We start from the raw sequence: 15049 nt of genomic DNA, 5'->3' as shown, positions 1-15049 counted from the left end.
GACTGTACTCAGCTCCTCAAGCTTGGTGACCAACGCTTTTATCCACTGAGCCATCTTGCTAATCCATTACTTTTTTATATATAATTTTTATTTTTTATATTAATTACAGGTTATTTACTTTGTATCCCAGCTGTAGCCCCCTCCCTCATTCCCTCCCAATCCCACCCTCCCTCCCTCATCTCCTCCCTGCCCCTCTCTAAGTCCACTGATAGGGGAGGTCCTCCTCCCCTTCCATCTGACCCTAGTTTATCAGGTCTCATCAGGACTGGTTGCAATGTCCTCCTCTGTGACCTAGCAAGGCTGTTCCTCCCTGGGAGGGGAGAGGGGTCAAAGAGCCAGCCATTGAGTTCATGTCAGAGACAGTCCCTGTGCCCCTTACTAGGAAAACCCACTTAGATGCTGAGTTGCCATGGGCTACGTCTGAGCAAAGGTTCTAGGTTATATCTATGCATGCTCTTTGGTTGGAGAATCAGTCTCAGAAGACTCCTGTACCCAGATATATTTGGTCCTTGTGGAGCTCCAGGTCTTTTTAATTCCCCCTTCTTTCATACGATTCCCTGCACTCTGCCCAAGGATTGGTTATGAGTCTCAGCATCTGCTTTGATAAACTGCTAGGTAGAGTCTTTCAGAGGCCCTCTATGGTTGGCTCCTGCCCTATTTCTTGTTTTCTCCTACTTCCCCTGTCCATCCCATTTGTCTTTCTAAGTGAGGATTGATCATCTTACCCTGGAATCTCCTTCTTGTTTAGCTTCTTTAGGTGTACAGATTTTAATATGTTTATCCTATCTTACAGGTCTAGTATCCATTTGTAAGTGAACTAATCCATTATTAACCTCTTAATAAGTAATTTTCCCCCAACTGAGTTTAAATTAACAAGAAGGGGACTGAATAATTACCACAGAACTCCCTGAGCCCCAATGAAATTGAATTGAAATTTTCTCAACCCTTTCACCTTTTCATAATTATCATCAAATCTGTTAGGATCTTGGCAACAGTAAGAACTGAAAATCAAAACAAAATGTTGCCTAAAAGTCACTAGAATCTGGACATTGAGTTGTTTTCTAACTATGTGGATGTAAGGCAATGCTCTGATAATCTTGAATGTTTCGGTAATATACGCTTATTATTATTGCTGTAGTTTCAAGTGAAGCTCGGTACTGAAGTAACAGAACTAGAAGGTAGGCATATTTGATTGCCACATTAAGCCACAATCTCTAATAGCTCCTTAGATTATCAATAGACCTAACAATTTGACCACCACCTACCTGCCATTCCTTTTTGTTGGGTTTTTGTTTGTTGGTTTTGTTTTGTTTTTAGACATGGTCTCACTATGTAGCTCTGGCTGTCTTGGACTCACTCTGTAGACCAGACTGGCCTCAAACTCAGAGAGATCCACCTGCCTCTGCCTCTTGAGTGCTGGGATTAAGGTGTGTGCCACTACTGCCCAGCCCTTTGCTGGTTAACACCAGTTCCAAATAAATCACTACACCCTCCTTAACCTCCGCCCTTCTATTATGCTGGTTTGGTGTTGAGAATCATTGAAACAAGTGTAAATTAGGAAATTAGTTTTCCACTCTGTGTGTGGTATGTGCGTGTAAAAGCCAAACAGGCCAAAGAAAAACTGGGCGAACGGTAAGTCTCTTAAACTGCAGATATATGTTAATGAGGAAAAACAACAGAAAGAAAAAATGGGCTTGGTCCATCTGGGAAGTAAGATGAAAACAAAATGCCTGACTAGCCGTATATGATAAGATTATTCTCATCCTGTGAAAGCAGAAATGGGCTCATGCCCTTACTAGACAGACAGACAGATAAGAAATTAACTTTCAGACTGGAGAGATGGTTCAGTGTTTAAGAACACCCGCTGAGCAGGGCATGGCGGCACACGCCTTTGATTCCCAGCACTCAAGGAGGCAGAGGCAGGTGGAACGCTGTGAGTTTGAGCCCAGCCTGGTCTACAAAGCGAGTCCAGGACAGCCAGGGCCACACAGGGCAACCCTGTCTCCGTGCAAACCTGAGAGAACACTCACTGATCTTGTAAAGGAGTTGGGGTCCATACCCAGCACCCACACGGTGCCTCACAAACATCTGTAACTTCAGTTCCAGTTCATCGCCTCTGCTGGCCTCTGCTGGCCTCTGCTAGCACTGGGCACACACATGCTGCACAGACAGACAGACAGACAGAACATCATACACATAAATAAGTGGATTTTTAACGCTAGAGAGGCGGGTCAGTAGTTTAGAGCACTGGCTGCTCTAAACTTCCTGAGGACCTGGGTTATTATTATTTTTTTTAATATTAGTTAGAGTTTATTAACTTTGTGAGGACTTGGGTTATATTCCCAGAACCCACATATAAACTCATAACCATCTTTAACCCCAGTTCCAGAAGATCCAACGCCCTCCGCTTGGCACCATGGGCACCAGGTACGCACGTGGGGGCACATACATTCAGGCAAAACACTCTTACACCTAACATTAAAAAAAAAAAAAAAAAAAAAAAAAAAAAAACCACTAAGTTTTTTTAAAAATCAAAGGAATGGACTTTCCTGAGGAAGATACTTTATGTAGACAAGCTGCCTGCCTTCCTTCGGAGTGCGACGTCCGTGCATCCAATCACTGAAGTTAAATAAGGAAGCTTCGGTCACGTCACTCAAGTTTACCGCCGCGCTAGACCGTAGGCCCGGAGGAGGGCTGCCCGGCCGCGTGCCTGAAGGACCCCAAAGGCCCCCGCAGGCTAGCTAGCTCAGTGCCTGGCGGCCTGCAGCGTTGGCGGGAGGACCAGGTGAACCCAGAGCCCGGGCCGCGCTGGAGCGGGCCTAGCTGAGTCTGGGGTGGGCTTTGGCCCGTAGTAGAGAAGCCCAGGACGTGTAGCTTGTGGCCTAGAATATGGGGGTAGTAGGCGGGTCGGGAGCCAGGGCTTGGCGGGGTGAGGGCGTGGCCACACAAGTGGGGCTAACGTGGAGTTGCGGGTAGCAAGTACCAGAGTGGGAACGGGAAAAAAAAAAAGAAGTGGCCTTCTCAGTTGGCAGTACAACTTGTAAAATGTGTAACTGTCTGAGACGGTGACCTTTAAGTTAAGCTGCTTTCTTAGCATGACAGCATTTTCTTGTAAATCAGTAGCCAAAACGCCCCTAACCTAACAGAGAAACCACACACTCTCTACAGGTCTCCTGTCCTTCCCGGAGACCCCTTAGCAGCCTGGATTTGGGATGGCTGGGTCGGGTTCATGCTCTGATTCATCCAGCTAAATACTGTGGGAAACCAGGTGTGTACTAGGCACCCTAGTACGTCCTAGGGAGTAAGGTGAGGATGGCGAGCCAAACAGACTCCTGCTTTCTTGAAGCTGGCCTTTAATTGGGGAATATGTAACCAAAGAAAGCCCGGGGAAGGTCTGACTGAAGAAGTAAGCTGAGCGCAAATGGACAAATAGAAGAGAACCAGAGGAAGCACACTGCGGGGAGGGGGACACACTTCCTTAACTAAGGTTGGTGGGCCAGAAAGAAAAAGCCTATGAAACCGGAGCAAAAGAGGTAAGGGTTGTGGGGCTCCTGATGAAGCCAGAGACACGCCCAGGAACAGGAGCAGGTTAAAGTCTGGGAGACTATGCGAGGGTCTTGGTCTTCGGAGGTCAGAGTATCCTGTAGATCGTTAAGGAGGAGACTGGGATTAGCTTTTGTTACAGTAGCCGCTGAAGAACAGCTTTGGAGAGTGGCAAGAGTAAAAACTTAGAAACCATTGAGGATGGTGTCACACAAGTCCAGGACAAAGGGATAAAAGGGTAGTTAAAAAGAAAAGATTTCTGTGGACTTTGAGATGTATTGTATGGGTAAGATTTTTTAGAACTTGGTAATAGTGTGGAGGTGGAGAGTGAGAACTGGAGGCCTCAGGGACATCCCCTTGTATAATTGGCAACAATGCCATGTTATCACCTGTAATATTATTAGGTCAGGCTGCTGTGCTGTTCCTGTTCTGGTTAGATCGGGCTTGACTACACAGTTTGAATGGAACACCCAGTGATAAACTGTAAAGAAGCCAGGGCGCAGTGACACACACCTGTTATCCCATCACTCAAGGAGGTAGAGGCAGGTGGATGGCTGTTGAGTTTGAGGCCAGCCTGGTCTACAAAGAGAGTCCAGGAAAACCAAGGCTCCACAGAGAAACCCTGTCAAAAAAAAAAAAAAAAAAAAGTGTAAAGAAGACATGCATAGAAGAGACCTCCGCATAGTATCTTTGTTACGGCCATACCCTGGCACTACTACCATGATTCTAAGCTATGTTCAGGCTAAAAGTAATGAGGACATTACCTGACTGTGCCTACTATGTGTCCCTGGACACCTTCTCTGAGCTTGTTAAGTTAGAGATGATATTTTGAGACCACAGCTTGTTTTGGTATGGTTTGGTTTAGGGTCTGGCCCTATAGTCTGGTCTGTATGGTCAGTCTCTAAGTGCTAGAATTACAGGTTTGTGCCTCTTCACCCAGCTGGTTTCTCACATATAAGTAGAATTTCACAGTTGAAAGAGACTTCTGGTTGTTAGCCAAGTCTTTGAATATCCTGGAACTCACTCTGTAGACCAGGCTGACCTCAAACTTACAAAGATCCACCTGTTTCTGCCTCCTGAGTGCTGAAATTAAAGATGGGTTCTACTATGCCTTACTCATAATTATTTATTGAACTTTTTTTGTTTGTTTGGTTGGTTGGTTGTTTTTTTGAGATAGGGTTTCTCTGTGTAGCCCTGGCTATACTGGAACATGCCCTGTAGAATAGCCAGCTGGCCTTGAACTCAGAGATTTCCCCCTGCCTCTGCCTCCAGAGCTGGGATTAAAGGTGTTCGCCACCATGGCCTGGCTGAACTTTCTGACATCATTTGAACACTGAGAACATAAAGTTGAATAGAAATAAGATTATGCTGTCATTTGATCAGTAACACTTACTGAGCCTCCTTGTGCCACATACTATCCAAGCTCTTTAGATGCACAGAGGCTCAGCCAGGCCATAGCCTTGCCATTGTGTAAGTCTGGGGACTGAGGACAGCTGGGTGTGTTAGCAGATGTGATTTAGGCAGGGTAGATAAGAGATGATGTGTGGCCATGAAGCCCTTTTATTATCCAGTGGCAGCCTAATTGTTTTGTCAATCTACCAACTCTACCATGGATGGGAGACTGGTATGGGATAGGGCCTTACAAATCAAGCCAAACATTGGTGGTGCACACCCTTAGTTCCAGCACTCAGGAGGCAGAGGCAGGCAGATCTCCTGAGTTGAGGCCAGCCTGGTCTGCAGAGTTGAGTTCCAGCACAGCGAAAGCTACACAGAGAAATCCTGTTGTGAAAAAAACAGGAAAAAAAATAAAAGACACTCATTGTAGTCTTACAGCTAGGCTCTTCAAGAGTAGACTTCATAAACCGTGTTTAAACTACAAAAGACTTTAGAAGATATGAAAGTATTGACAAAGCAGCTGTGTTTCAACTTACATATCTCTTTCGTGGAGAACTCCCCAGCGCCCATATACTTGCATAAACTATATGTATGTCTCACAGGGTGACCTGAGTGTCCCCTCTACCATTTCATGACTGCAAATAGGCAAGTGTCTAGGTGTCATATACAGCCTCACAGTATAACAGTCAGATGCTCTGTGAGTGTCAGAGGTGAAGCCCGGCTTGGCTTGCAAGGCCACATGGCTTCCAGGGTTGAAAGGGCTTAGAGCCCAACAGCGTGTGGTCCTTAACCAGCTCTCTGATGGCAGGGGTGAGATGACCTCCATCTTGCGAAGTCCTCAGGCTCTCCAGCTCACACTGGCGCTGATCAAGCCTGATGCGGTTGCCCACCCTCTGATTCTGGAGGTAAGAATGAGCCCTAATGCACTGTTTCAGGTGACATGGGACCACTCGCAGCAACGAACAGCTCAGTCATGTGTTAGATGCTGAGGTTGAGAGCTAGATGGATCATCTTGATTGCTCAGCCTAGAAAGGCCTGAGTATGATTCCTGACTTGCTGTGTAAACCAGTCTGGTCTAGAACTCAGAAATCTACCTGCCTCTGCTTCCAGGGTGCTAGGATTTTTTTTTTAAGATTTATTATTTACACAACATTCTGCCTGCACACCAGATATTACTATAGGTGGTTATGAGCCACCATATGGTTGCTGAGAATTGAACTCAGGACCTTTGGAAGAACACTCAGTGCTCTTAACCTCTGAGCTATCTCTCCAGCCCCAGAGTGCTAGGATTGAAGATGTGTGCCACCGTACCCAACCCCAATTAAAAAAATCTCTAATCTCATTCTCTCTCTCCCAATCTCTTTCTCTTTGTTATATTAGTTTAAACTAATATAAATACGTATATGTGTATATATTTAATTATATCAGTTTTAACTAATACACATATGCATACATACATACATACATATTAGTTACCAGGTGCTACCTTCCAAATTTGATAGCTTAAAACAATACTCATTTCAGGCTGGAAAGATGGCTCAGCATATAAGAGCATTGGCTGCTCTTCCCGAGGATCTGGGTTTGGTTCCTAGCACCTACATTTTGGTTCACAGCCATCTGTGATTCCAGTTTCAGGGAATCCAACACCCTCTTCTGGCTTCCTCAGATACTAGGCACATGTGTAATATTACAGAGTGTGTGATACGGAGGAAACTTCAGGAAGATCAGTACACAGCACTCCAGAATGGTAGGACTCAGGCCTCAAAAGATAAGCAAAGATTGATTAATGCCAGGAGATCAGAAGGGAGATGCTAAAGCAGGGATGGCTGCCTGGGATGGTGGAACCAGAGAGAAATGGTAGAGGGCAAGGAAAGTGCAGCCTTGACCACTGGGCTAAAGTGCATACTCTTTGTTCCATAGTAGAAACTACCCAGAACCTTCTGACCAGAGCCAGACATGTAAATAAGTTGTAGAAGTTTTGGTGTTTGTTTGTTGTTGTTTTGGGGTTTTTGAGACAGGGTTTCTCTGCTTAGTCCTGGCTGTCCTGGACTTGCTTTGTAGACCAGGCTGGCCTCAAACTCACAAGAGATCCACCTGCCTTTGCCTCCCGAGCGCAGAGTTTAAAGGCATCACCACGCCTGGCTGGAGTTGTAGAGTTTTTAATCAAGTGTGATGGTATAGAATGAAGGAGGGAAACAGGAGGGCCATTAAAAGACTTGTATGGTGTTCTGGGTGATGGGGCCTAGGTACATTACTTCTTGTCCCCATGTCCCCCAGGCTCATACTCTGGCCGCATAACTGAGGTCTTGGCCTTGCCTGACTTCACCTTCTCCTGACCCACAGTGTTAGTCAGCTTTCTGCCACTTAAAAGAAGGGAAGATTCATCTGCCTGAAAGGTTCACAGGCTTTAGTCCAGAGCTGCTTGGTCCTGCCTCTTAGCCTGTATTGAGGATAAACACTGGTGAGAAGTGCCCACAGCACTTCCGGGTTGTAAAGAGTGGACAGGCTAAGGTTCCAGGGTCCCCTTCAGAAGCACACTCCTGGTTATACTTCCTCAGGAAAAGTCCCATCTTCTAACGCTTCCATGGCCTTGCCAAAGTGCCTTTAACACAGGAGCTTGGGGGTGGGGCACTCAGTACCTAAACCCTGACACCCGTCAACAGAACAGATACCTCAAGTGCTGCTTCTGGACAGCTGGAGTCCTGATTGATTTTCATCTCTGCCGTGTTTGCTTCTCCAGGCTGTTCATCAGCAGATTCTGATGAACAAGTTCCTCATTGTACGGATGAAAGAACTAAAGTGGAAAAAGGAAGACTCCGGGAGGTTTTACCGAGAGCATGAAGGTAAGGCCAGGAGTCTGCATTACACACACCCCGTGTGTGTGAGGTACACTTTTGCTACATGTGGAGCAAAAGTACAATCTTAGGTGTCAGTCACAGGCTCCATTCTCCCCCACCCCCACCCCGCCAGGGTCCCATCACTGGCCTAGAACTCAACACGCAGACTAGGCTGCTGGTCACTGAGCCCCACGCATCCACCTGCCCCAAGCACTGGATTTGCAAATGTGTGCCACCATGCGTGGCATTTTGTGTGTTTGTTCTGGGGTCAAATTCGGGTCATCCTGCTTACAGTACAGGCCTTTTCCTGGCCGAGCCATCTCCCCAGAGTGTATTTTCCTGCTCATTTCTACAAGGCCTCTCATGATAATCGGTATTTCCTTTTCCTAGAAGAGATCTCCCTATAGTCCCAATCAGAAATTCAGTATTATGTGTTGGTAATATCAGTAATTAACCCTAAGTGAACATTTATCTTGTCAAATACTTCCATTATGCTCATTATTTCAGTTAATTTTCTCAAATTTAGAAAAGGAGGTGGCAGGGGGTGTTCTAGATACTACCCCACTGGTTTTTGCAGGTACTGTATTCAATTGACCCTATCAAAAAATTTGGGGTTTTTTTTTTTTGGGGGGGTGAGGTGTCATTGAGAGATGGTTTCTCTGTGTAGCCCAGGCTGGCCTGGAACTCACAAAGATCTTCCTGCCTCTTCTTCCCCAGGGCTGGGACTTAAAGGTGTGCACCACCACTTCCCAGCAGCAGTTTGTTGTTTGTTTGTTTGTTTGTTTGTTTGTTTTTGAGGCAAAGTCTCACTGTGATGTGATGCCTTGGAACTTGGCCTATAGACCAGGCTAGCATCAGTCAAACTCACAGAGCTCTGCCTGCCTCTGCCTCCTAAATGCTGAGGTTAAAGGTGTGCACTACACAGGTGACCTCAAAACAAAAAAGACAGAACACATTTTTTTTTAAGAAAAAAATGTACAGCACTCAGGAGGCAGAGGCAGGTGGATCTCCTGTGAATTCAAGGACAGCCTGGTGTACATAGTTTCATGCCAGCCAGGGCTATGTAGAAAGACCATGTCTCGAACACACACAAAATGAAAATATAAATAATTTTTCCCAAATCATAGCAAGGTGATATTATATGCACAGGACACAAAATTGGAAGACACATTAGTGAGGTTAATGACTCAACCAAAGCTGTACAGATTGTAAGTGGCAGAATCTAGATCCAGACTTGGAAATGCCGGCTCCAAGTTTCTTGCTATTTCTCTGTAAACAGTGTGGTATTGCAGGTAATGAAAAGTAAGAAACACCTCAGTATCCTCATGGAGGTTCTCTCTTTGCAGGGCGTTTTTTCTATCAGCGGCTGGTGGAGTTCATGGCCAGGTACCTCTAATTTTGGTCCCAATCTCTCTATATGCTACGGTGTACCTCCTCTTCTAAGAATAGAAGTGTCCGTTTCACGTACCACTTTTTTGGGGGGTTGTTTTTGGTTTTGGTTTTTCGAGACAGGGTTTCTCTGTGTAGCCTTGGCTATCCCAGACTTGCTCTGTAGACCAGGTTGGCCTCAAACTCACAGCGATCCACCTGCCTCTGCCTCCCTGAGAGCTGGGATTACAGGCATGAACCACCACACCTGATTCCAATTATCACTTTTTAAAGATGTAATCACTATCAAGTCTGAAGAAACATGACTGAGCTACACTGACCCAGCGGGCACCTGTCCTGCGGTCACTGGACCGGGGGCTATGGTAAAACACTGTTGAATGCTGCTTAGCAACACCACTGATCACCCTTTGCACATCAGCAGTCTGCCTATACCCATCACCTCCTCCCGAAAGCAACGTCAGCACTCACTAGAAGGGCAAAGAGACTCTCAGAATGTACACTTCACTTTCACCCTTGCCCTGCTCACCAGCGTGTTCTAGCCTGGGTGGTAAGATCCCTTCTTTTATTCTCAGCGGGCCAATCCGAGCCTATATCCTTGCCCACAAAGACGCCATCCAGCTTTGGAGGACGCTGATGGGACCCACTAAAGTATTTCGAGCACGCTACATGGCCCCAAATTCAATCCGTGGGAGCTTGGGCCTCACTGACACCCGAAATACCACCCACGGCTCAGGTGAGTCTAAACCTCTCATCCACAGCCACAAATGAGGAAGGATGTCTTGGGGCAGATGAGGAAGCCATGTGGCGATGGTGACAGCCAGGGGTCCCTCCACTGAGCTCTGTTCCATGTATTTCTGGCTCTTTGTAGCTGTCTAGGGCATGTGGCCTGTGGGCTTTCTGTACATGCCCCAGGACTGAATGGTTCAGACTCTGAACCTGGTGATAACTGTGTCTGGCTTGCCTGCACCCCCCATTCCTGTAATAACCCTCTTCTCTCATTCGTCTTACTTTCTGAGACAAGGTCTTGCTTTGATTCCTAAGCCGGTCCCAATCTTGCAGTCTTCCTGCCTCAACCTCCTAAGTAGCTCTTCTCTACCTTTCCTCTCCTTATAGACTCCGTGGTTTCCGCCAGCAGAGAGATTGCCGCTTTCTTCCCCGACTTCAGTGAACAGCGCTGGTATGAAGAGGAGGAACCCCAGCTGCGCTGCGGTCCTGTACGCTACAGTCCAGAGGAAGGCATCCACTGTGCAATTGAGACAGGAGGCCCCAAGCCGGCCTAGTAAAGTCCCCTTAGTTCCTGAGGACAGGTCTCTGTTAGGGTCAGGGAAGGGGGCTGAAGCCATTGTCTGTCTGTTGGACCCCCCACCTGCTGGAAGGTCTAGCATAGCACTGTTCAGTTGCTGCGGTCTAGCTCTATCTACCTCTTCTATGGAATATTCATGGGTGCTCGGGAAGAATGGTGATGCCTCTTTTTTCAAAGCACTGGCATCCTCACTCAAGAAGGAGCCTACCTGTTGACCAGGAAAATGCAGTGCCTGTGTAACCAACATTTGCCCTGGCTTCCTTAATAAATTGTTCTACTGAATCCTGCAGGCTCGCAGTACTCCTGTTCAGGCTTTCTCCTTGTCCTTCATTGGAGTCATCGCATCTGCTGGAAGCCCGGTTTCCGGTCTGTGCTCACTGAAGGGAGAATCATAGAAGAATCTCTCAGCGGGTTGATTCTGTAGAGCATGGATGTACACATTCAGTGACTGAACATGGACTCAAACCCATGCTGTGCAGCAGTGCACAGGGCTGTGTCTGAGGAAGAGGCATTTTCTCTTTGAACCAAGGTGCCTCTGCCAAGTTCACGAAGCTTTTGCTTATGTCTGAGTTATAGGATAAAGATTCTGGGATGTAGTGACACTTGCCTTTAATGCCAGCCCACTCAAAAGTAAAGGTAAGTGGATCTTTGTGAGTTCAAAGCTAGCCTGGTCTACATAAAAAATAAGTGATAGGGGTGGGAAAGATGACCCAGTGGTTAAGAGTACTGTCTGCTCTTCCAGAGGTCCTGAGTTCAATTCCCAGCAATCACATGGTGGCTCACAAGCATCTATACCAGGATCTGATGCCCTCTTCTGGAGTACTGGTATACATGCAGATAGAGCACTTATATACATAAAATAAATAAATAAAAATCTTTAAAAAAAAAAAAAAAGGTAGAAGTTCTGCAGTGAGAGTAAGCTCTAAGGCCTAAAGTCCATATCTGAGGTTCAAATCCAGGACTAAAGCCTAGATCCAAGCAGTACAGCCAGGTCTGAGATCTGGGCACACTGCTAAAAGCTAAGGTCTATATCTAACATCAATCCCACTGTTCCTAGTTGATATATTATATACAGGTCAATATCCCAGGCAGTTGTGGCTTAAATTGTACTTCCTACCTCAGTTTATAAGTTGAATCCCTAACTCCAAGCATTTCAGAATGTGAGTTTATTTACAAGCAATCATTGCAGACATAATTAGTTATGAACATCCTCAGTAAATAAATAAATGTAATTTAAAATTTAAGATTGCTTTAAAGCAATTTTAAAATATTCTTCAGAATAAATATATGAACATAATAGAATAACACCAGACAAAACAAGATAAAAGCAAGACCAAATCAGATTGTCCAGTTAGAGGCAAATTCAAATGGATGAATCTATACACTAAAACATGAAGAGCGCTGGTTAGAACTCAAATGGGATGAGGCCAATTCAAATTAGATGAAAGCAGTTCTGGATAGACCCAACCAAATACAGGGGAAAATTCAAAACTATTGGAGTCAGAGCTGTGCCAAATGAAGACAGATCTCGAGAGAGCTTCTACAGACACTCTGAGGATAAGACTTTGTGGAGAACCCAGCTGTCTATAATTCCCAACTCCGTCATAAGGAGTGGTGTGGTGGGTAACGGGTCATGGGTGATGGTTTGTGTCCTGGTTTTGTGTTACATTTTTTTTCTGTTGGAGTGACTTTGTCTTGACTTCTTCTCTTTCTGAGCCCCCCGGGATATTGTTTTCTGGGACTCTTCCTAGGGGAATATCTACTTGAAGTTCAGCTCCGGGAATTGGTGATTCCTGGTGTTGACTATGGAAAGAGTTGCTGAAAGGACCCCATGATTGCTGTGTTCCAACAGGACCAAGAGTGGGCTGGACACTAAGCCCCAAGATAACTAAATGGAGTCAAAACCTTGGTCACCCATGGACCCTGTGAGCCTGCTGGAGACAGGATACCAAACTTCAGAGCCAGGGAAGTGTGTCTGCTACCTGGAGGCTCTGATTAGAGCCACAGACCCAAAGTAACAACTTCAGAACCATAGCCCCATGCCCTTAATCCCCTTAGAGAACCGTGAGCTAACGCTGCAGGTTCTCCAACTGGCACATTGCGCTGCAGTCCTGACGGCAGGGCGCTGCCTGGTGATGCGGAAGCTGGAGGCCTGGGCTGCCTGTTCTCCCTGTGCTCCCTGGCCCCACAGCACTGACCCCTCAGTTGTCCTCCAACCTCCACACATGTGCTGTAGTATGCACGCATGTGCAGGTATGCTCGCACACTCAAGAGAAATGAAAAACAATCTCGAAAAAATAAAATAAATAGGAGGGGTTGAGGCCAAAGAGACGGCTCAGGGATTAGGAGCACGGGCAGCTCTTCCAGATGACCTGAATCTGCTTCCCAGCAACCACCAGGGCAGCCTCCACGGTTAAAGACTGAATGACTACAAAAGCCATTGAGAAGTTTCCTTCACCAAGTTTATTATTTTTGGAATCTAGAAACAGGCCAAAGCAGGCCTACTTCTTTGTCTCGAGTTCAGGTTTCTGAAAAAAATTCTTAATTTTCTGGCCAATTTTCTCAAGCTTTTTACCAATCTTCGCTCCACCTTTTTGGAGGAGTTCACCCAGCAGGGCAACTTTCTTGGCAATTTTCTTGAACCGCCGGGGCTGTGCACCAGGCTGTATACCAGGAAGAAAGGGGTTTCTTGTGGGGCTGATCCCAGGGGCACCCAAGATCCTTCCCCACCTAGCCACACTTCAGGATATCCCAAGAGACTCTCGACCTTATTTCAGCCTTTGGAACAAGTAGTCAGATCCTTAACCACAATGAAAAATGAGAACACTGGGGCCTGGGAATGGCAAAGGACTCTCCAGCGTCTGAGAGTGCATACCCAAGAGAATGCCCTCAGCTTTAGCAGCACTCAGAATATCCAGGAAGGTGTGTTAAAGCCCACGTAAAGTCCTTACCTTGGCATTGTAGTAAGTCTCAATGAGGCCTAAGAATCTACATCCCTAGCAAGTTGCCCTGTAGCCACATCTGGCCTGGGACTCATTATGTAGATGAGGCTGGCCTCCAGCCCACAGAGATCCTCCTGCTTCTGGCTCCTGAGTAAGCCACTTACTTGAGTGACTGGAGGTCACTTTTCTAAGGGATGACAGAACCAGTCCTGGAGTTGAAGTTCAGGTGCAAGGGAGGAGCCAAGGGGATGAAGGGGAGTGTCCTCTGCTCTGGGTAGGATAACGGCACTCAGGATAACCCATGATCCATCCTCTCCCCATCCCTTGCATCCCATTACCTCATTACAGTTGATGTCAAAAGCATCTGTGTCCTGGTTCAGGCTGACTGTCCCCATACACTGCTTCACCAGCTGAGAAGAGGAAGCCCAAGGTCAAAGTAGAATCCATGCGCCATAACCTCTGAACCCTAGCCCGCTGGATGGAAAGATTCCTTGGGGATTCCTTGTATAGTTCCTCAGGAGGCACCCACCGGCCACCCAGCCCTCTGCCTTACTCCCTGTTCCTTGAAGCTACATTGCTCAGGGAGCTGTCCCGATGCCTTGTCACACACCGTCTCCTTCACTCGGAACCTCACATACTTTGGAGTAGCTGGATCTTCATCCTGTTCAGGGGAGAAAGTAGGGAGACTTGTCCCAGGCCCATTCTCAACATCAAGGATCAGTCTCCTGACATGCGCTAAAAGAGCAACCTCCCAGCACTACATGCTAGGTGCCGAAACAAGACCTAGTGCTGGGGTACAGGAGGAGAAAAAGAACCCTTCCTTCTTCCCCCCACATACAGTGAGCGGGAACAGCCTCAGGCAGCTTTAATGAAGAATACCTCCCCTTCAGGAAATGGAGAGGGAAACCAGGGCCTTCCTAGAGGAGCCTTAGGGACTGCAAGGCTAGGCAGAGTCCTTCACTGGATATGGGAAAAACTTAGAGCAAAGAAAGCCAATTTCTGGGGCCAATGACTCCACCCTCGCCCCTGGAATGGAGGTCCCAGGCATCATGGGGTGGAGGGTGCTTCTGCCAGGTATTCCAAGGCTGAAAGCTGGCAGTCTGGAAAGAGACCTGGATCTAGGATCTAGGGAGACCATACTAAAAGGAGGAGGCGCCTTGGATTAGAGCTTGCTCTTCCCCAACCTCACCCCTTGAGGCTGAGAATCCAGGTTCAGGAGGCGGTAGAGATTGGTGTCCAGGGACTGCTGGTTGAAGTCATCCACAGCACGGACCACAGCCTCCCTGTAGCTGAGGGTCTGGGAGATGGCTGGAGGCAACCCCAGGCCCAGTGGCAGCAGCAGTGATAGCCACCACTGCAGGGAGGAGATGCCCCTCTGTGTTTGCATGATTCCCAAGACTGCCTCCCCAGGCCCTGAGAGGTTCTTTTATGCACATCCTGAGCCTGATGCAAAACCCAACCAAAAGCCTTCCTGACCAACCCTGCCTCTGGCTGTCTGCCAGCGTGTGTAGGAACTGGGGCTTGCTTCAGACTCTTGCTGCCTCATGAACCTCTTGACAATGAGTGAAGTCGGTCTGACATGCCAAATGGAGAAATAATTTCCCCATCTTCCTGACATGACTTTGCTTCTTCTGGGCCCC

General features: G+C 47.0%; 2 protein-coding genes across 4 annotated transcripts; one reads left to right on the top strand and one right to left on the bottom strand.

The window, feature by feature from the left end:
• The first annotated feature begins 2655 nt into the window (after positions 1–2655).
• On the top strand, positions 2656–10749 carry Nme6 (NME/NM23 nucleoside diphosphate kinase 6). Of its 2 annotated transcripts, none has more exons than XM_060385235.1 (6): positions 2656–2785; positions 5747–5843; positions 7679–7781; positions 9122–9161; positions 9737–9897; positions 10278–10749. In XM_060385235.1, exons 2-6 carry the CDS (start codon positions 5754–5756, stop codon positions 10442–10444), a joined length of 561 nt encoding a protein of 186 aa, XP_060241218.1. In that variant the 5' UTR covers positions 2656–2785; positions 5747–5753; the 3' UTR covers positions 10445–10749. The 2 variants fall into 2 exon arrangements, with proteins under 2 accessions (XP_060241218.1, XP_060241216.1); XM_060385233.1 differs by lacking the exon at positions 2656–2785 and adding an exon at positions 2802–3533.
• Positions 10750–12911: 2162 nt separating this feature from the next.
• Positions 12912–14798, bottom strand: Camp (cathelicidin antimicrobial peptide). Of its 2 annotated transcripts, none has more exons than XM_021662017.2 (4): positions 14599–14798; positions 13963–14070; positions 13748–13819; positions 12912–13130 (listed from the first exon to the last, which is right to left on the bottom strand). In XM_021662017.2, exons 1-4 carry the CDS (start codon positions 14794–14796, stop codon positions 12969–12971), a joined length of 540 nt encoding a protein of 179 aa, XP_021517692.1. In that variant the 5' UTR covers positions 14797–14798; the 3' UTR covers positions 12912–12968. The 2 variants fall into 2 exon arrangements, with proteins under 2 accessions (XP_021517692.1, XP_060241215.1); XM_060385232.1 differs by having other exon boundaries at positions 14020–14070.
• Positions 14799–15049: the final 251 nt, after the last annotated feature.

Source organism: Meriones unguiculatus, chromosome 6 (assembly GCF_030254825.1).
Source record: "Meriones unguiculatus strain TT.TT164.6M chromosome 6, Bangor_MerUng_6.1, whole genome shotgun sequence".
In the NCBI taxonomy this organism is placed as follows: Eukaryota; Metazoa; Chordata; class Mammalia; order Rodentia; family Muridae; genus Meriones; species Meriones unguiculatus.
Note: the sequence above shows the minus strand (reverse complement) of the source record. Positions and strands in the feature narration are given on the sequence as shown.

Coding starts and splice junctions, on each gene's coding strand:
- Nme6 (XM_060385233.1), top strand. CDS start 3,514: ATGAAACCGGAGCAAAAGAG. Junction 3,534..5,746: donor ATGAAACCGGAGCAAAAGAG/GTAAGGGTTGTG, acceptor CTCTGATGGCAG/GGGTGAGATGACCTCCATCT. Junction 7,782..9,121: donor GTTTTACCGAGAGCATGAAG/GTAAGGCCAGGA, acceptor CTCTCTTTGCAG/GGCGTTTTTTCTATCAGCGG.
- Camp (XM_021662017.2), bottom strand. CDS start 14,796: ATGCAAACACAGAGGGGCATCTCCTCCCTGCAGTGGTGGCTATCACTG. Junction 14,071..14,598: donor TGGATTCTCAGCCTCAAGGG/GTGAGGTTGGGG, acceptor TCCCCTGAACAG/GATGAAGATCCAGCTACTCC. Junction 13,820..13,962: donor GTAGCTTCAAGGAACAGGGA/GTAAGGCAGAGG, acceptor TCCTCTTCTCAG/CTGGTGAAGCAGTGTATGGG.